Source organism: Corvus brachyrhynchos, unplaced genomic scaffold (assembly GCF_000691975.1).
Source record: "Corvus brachyrhynchos isolate BGI_N302 unplaced genomic scaffold, ASM69197v1 scaffold279, whole genome shotgun sequence".
Lineage (NCBI taxonomy): Eukaryota > Metazoa > Chordata > Aves > Passeriformes > Corvidae > Corvus > Corvus brachyrhynchos.
In genome coordinates, this window is record NW_008246060.1 from 535128 (window position 1) to 539530 (window position 4403).

The 4403-nt window shown below is 55.0% G+C and overlaps 1 protein-coding gene across 4 annotated transcripts in view; it reads left to right on the plus strand.

Annotated features, from left to right (window-relative positions):
- The window catches only part of CDH23 (cadherin-related 23), a 175373-nt gene that overhangs the window by 132971 nt on the left and 37999 nt on the right, over nt 1-4403 (plus strand). For all 4 annotated transcript variants that reach the window (XM_017746350.1, XM_017746345.1, XM_017746343.1 and 1 more), the window contains 3 exons: nt 2244-2304; nt 3185-3333; nt 4335-4403. The exon at nt 4335-4403 is cut by the window's right edge and continues 73 nt beyond it. In XM_017746350.1, the coding sequence (XP_017601839.1) occupies nt 2244-2304; nt 3185-3333; nt 4335-4403 (279 nt within the window). The remainder of the gene's footprint in view (nt 1-2243; nt 2305-3184; nt 3334-4334) is intronic.

Here is a 4403-nt window from a genome sequence, read left to right on the forward strand (position 1 = left end):
GGGAGGGTGGGACAGAGGTGGCACCAGGCTGGGGACAGCCTGAGCGACCAAAGCCGAGGGGCCCTGAGCCCCTTCCCGGGCTTTGCCAGCGCTGCAGTGCCCCAGAGCTGCGTCCCTTGCTGGGGGTTGAGCCCCCTGGGATGTGTTTCCCCAGGACGTGTCCCTGTAGGATGACTGAATGGTCGTGGGCTGAGCCCCCTGTGATGGGAGGGGTGGCACCTGCCCTCCACATGCCTGCCCCCCCTTTTCCCAGAAAATCTACTTTCCCCCCATTGTTTTATTGCCCCTCCTCATCCTTTTCTGACACCTTTCCAGTAGCTTGGAGGGGGGTTGAAAGGGGGCTGTGACAGGCTGGCTGTGCCTGCAGCCCACTCTATAGCAGAGGGATAAAATAGGCTGGAGCTCAGCTCAGCTGCACATGGTGCCTTCCACCTGCAGCAGAAAGAGCTTTTCTCCCACTGCTTGCACTCCAGTGCCATTGTTGTCCCGACTTTGGGACAGTCTGTCAAAGTACCACCTTTCCTTTGGGACCACAGCGGGTCAAACCAGCAGCAGCCGTGCTTTCCTTAGGCTGCAGGGTGGCAGGAGCACATGTTGCTTTAATGCAAACTACTGATTTTTAATAAAAAACAAATGCCTGGGCTGACTCATATCACCTAGTTTATGGACCAGAGCTTCATGCTTGGGGTGAGCTGGGAAGAGGATGGCCCAAGGGGTGTTTGCAAGGTGCAATTGGCTCATCCTGAAATGCATTCTCCTGGGCATAGTGGGGCAAGGAATGTCACAAAAAGCTGCAGAGGTTTGCCTCCCATCCCTTTGTTTTTCCTCCTCTGGCTACATGATAGCTTTTTCCTGTGCCATGCCAAGGCAGCTGGTCTGCCTGGGCATCGCTTGCCTGCTGCTGTGGGGTCCATCCATCCCACAGGAGAGGAGACAGCCCAGCTCTGCCTCAGGGAGCCCAGCGGGTGAAAGAGATGGTTTGGGAGGGAGAGCTCCGCACTGTGAAAGGGAAGTGCCTGGGTCCATGGTGAAACGTGGAGTAAGCCACAAGCAAGATAGGAACTGGTCTGGGGCAGAGGAAAACAGCATGTGTGGGCACAGGGATGAGAAATCCAGATAGAAGTCAGTATTTTCCAGGTTTTCTGCTGATGCAGGGGGCCTTGGTGGAGGGGAGCAAGAGCAGTTCAAGGTATCTCAAAACCGCAGAGGAGCATCTCTGACTCCTGTGAGTGTTGTGTGGGGCAGGGGTGAAAGCCCTCACTCTTCCCACTGCACGTGCATCCTTTGCAGCAACCTCTCCTCCTTCCAGCACAAGTTTTCTGCAGAAAAAAAACCTGTTGGATAAAATTGTAGGAAGAAGATGAGGCAGAAGATGCCTTGCAGAGGGAAGCAGGCAGTGAATAAAGGCTCAGGCATTCCCCACACCCTCACCCTGGTGACTCGCGAGCGGCCACGCTGCAGTCGAGCTTTGGGCGCTTTGTGGGGAGTGGGTTTTGCTGAGAGAAGATGCAGCGGCTCGGTGCCAGCTGGACTGGAAGCCCTGGCCCTGCTGGTCACCGCCAGGTCCTGCTTCCCAGCTGCCAACTGCTGGCTGGGGCTTTAGGGCAAGCACTGCAGTCTTGTTCAGTGACACCAGAGGGGACCCGTGCCTTGGTTTTCCTGGGGCGAATGGCAGACATAGTCCATGCCAGAACTCTGCAGTGCATCGCAACCAAGGGGTGCTCCCACCCCTGCTTGGGGGCTCAGGAGGACTCAACTCAGTGCTGAGTGCACCACACTAAGCTGGTTGCATTCACGTTTCCTTTGCCAATTTTTCCATGTGCTGCTGCTTGGGTGACTCACCAGGATGCTTCGTGCCCACCAGACACGGGAGCGGCTCCCCCTGCCCAGCTCGAATTATCCCGGCAAGGCTCCATCCCTGGTGGCATTGCCACTGGGACAAGCGTTGGAATGCAGGGTTGATGGAGGCATTCCTCCAGCACACAGACCCGTGGGATTTGTGGTGTGGTCCTCAGGCTCAGCTCCCACCTCAATTTAGCAGCTAAGGTGGCAGCCGAGCGCTCCAAAGCCCACTGTCCCTGCTGTTGGGTGATGAGGGGAGAGTAACTTACTTGGGATTGTATTTGGTAAGCTCCTCAGCTCAGCTGGAGGAGCAGGATGTCCAGCTTTGGCAGGGCGGGAGGACTAGTCCTAGTCTGGAATTCTCTGCCCTTCACCTCTCCTCCTCTGCTTTTCTCATGAAGGTGAAAGCCACTGATGCGGACGAAGGCATTAATGGGAGAGTGTGGTACAGGATTGTCAAGGGTAAGTCCGGGTGCCCCTTCATGCATCGGGGAGTTTGTCCCAGGCTCTGCCCAGCCCCAGCAGGTTGTGCTCTCCATCGTTTTGCACTTTTCAGCCCACAGAACCATTTCTCCCAGACCTAAGCAAAATTTCACCTTTAGGGCTCATTGACAGGGGATGATTTGTCATTGATGGACAACTAGATAGAATCCTAAAACCACAGAATTGTTTGGGTTGGAAGTGACTTTAAAGCTCACCTTGTTCCATCCTCCTACCGTGGGCAGGGACACCTTCCACTAGACCAGGGTGCTCCAAGCCCCTCCAACCTGGCCTGGGACATTTCCAGGGACACTTCCAGGGATCCAGGGGCAGCCACAGCTTCTCTGGGCACCCTGTGCCAGGGCCTCCCCACCCTCCCAGGGAAGAATTTCTTTCCAGTATCCCATCTAACCCTGCCCTCTTTCTGTTTGAAGCCATTTCCCCTTGTCCTGTCCCTCCAGGCTTTTGTCCCAAGTCCCTCTCCAGCTCTCCTGGATCCCCTTTAGGCACTGGAAGAGGCTCTAAGGTTTCCCCAGAACCTTCTCCAGGCTGAACACTCCCAGCTCTCCCAGCCTGGATCCAGAGCAGAATTGCTCCAGCTCTCAGAGCATCTTTGTGGCCTCCTCTGGACTCACTCCAACACGTCCATATTTTTCTTATTTGATGAGATTCCATAGTTCCTCCTGGCCTGACCCAGGGCCAAACACTGATGTAGCTGAGACTGACGTAGCCAGCAGTGATGGGGCTGAAGTTTTGCTCAATAATCTCCCTCTAAAAGACCCTCCCAGGGAGGGCTCAGTGTGTCACCAGGATGGATGTACAGGCAGCGGGCACATCCCTCTCATTTTCTCCCCTCCACCAGGAAATGAGCACAACCACTTCCGCATCAATCCCAGCACGGGGCTGGTGATGCGAGGTGTGCGGCACCTCGACAGGGAGCAGAACTCCTCCCACGTGCTGGAGGTGGAGGCCTACAACACGGAGCAGGGACCCATGAGGAGCTCCGTGCGGGTAAGGACCTCACAGCCACCACGGGCTGCACAGCAGAGCAGTTAGTGCAAAATATTTGGGATGTTTGGTCCTTTCCAGCCCTTGAAGTTGTACAGGAAATTAGAAAGATCTGGCATGGAAATGCTGATGGGAAATCTCTGGGGGCTGCTCATGGGTAGAGAAGAGCTTGTTGGTGGGGGGGTTGGTTAATTTTTCTTTTTTTCTGTGACATTTTGGTGCCATTAGGCTGCTAAGTGGTGCAGCAGTCACTCAGAGGGAGTCCTGCTCACTTGGTGAGATTTGGCTCTGCTGCTGGGAAGAAGAGCTGAGCCTCAGCCTATTGAAAACCATGTGTCCTGTCCAGGCACTATTTAAATTATCCAGGACCCAGTGGTGACAGTCTTTAGCTGCGGCACACCAGCTTCTCACGGTTTCCGCAAGCCCAGCCCTCCAGCTACGTCTATTTTTAGACCCAGTGGTGGGGTGGGCTCTGGCTGAGTGCAAAGTGCCCCCAGCACCAGCAGCAAGCAGTAACCCAGGAGAAGGAAGTGTGCTCCCTGGGGAAACAGCAGCTCGACCCACTGAACTTAGAGCAAAATTTCCCACCAAGTCGCCAGCGTTTCTGTGTTGTGAGGTCTCCAAGGATTTGATCAGGGGATCCCAGAGGATGGAGGAATTAATGTACCCAGTGTACCTCCCTCCCACCAGGGAAGACTGACTCACTCCGACCACAGAGCTTGTTTAAATCTGTGATGTTAAACTGTTTGTGTTCACTCTCCATCACATGGTGTTTGAAGAAGAGATTATCACAGGACCATGGAATGGGTTGGGTTGGAAGGGACCTTAAAGCTCCCCTAGTCCCAACTCCTGCCGTTGTCAGGGACACCTTCCACTACCCCAGGTTGCTCCAAGCCCTGTCCAGCCTGGCTTTGAACACCCTGCAGTGTTTCTCCATGAGTACCATGAAGGGTATGTTTCCCAAGCTTGCCCAGCTCACGCATGGTTTCTCCGGGCCTTCCCAGGTGATTGTGTACGTGGAAGACGTCAATGACGAGGTGCCAGTGTTCACCCAGCGCCAGTACAACCGCCTG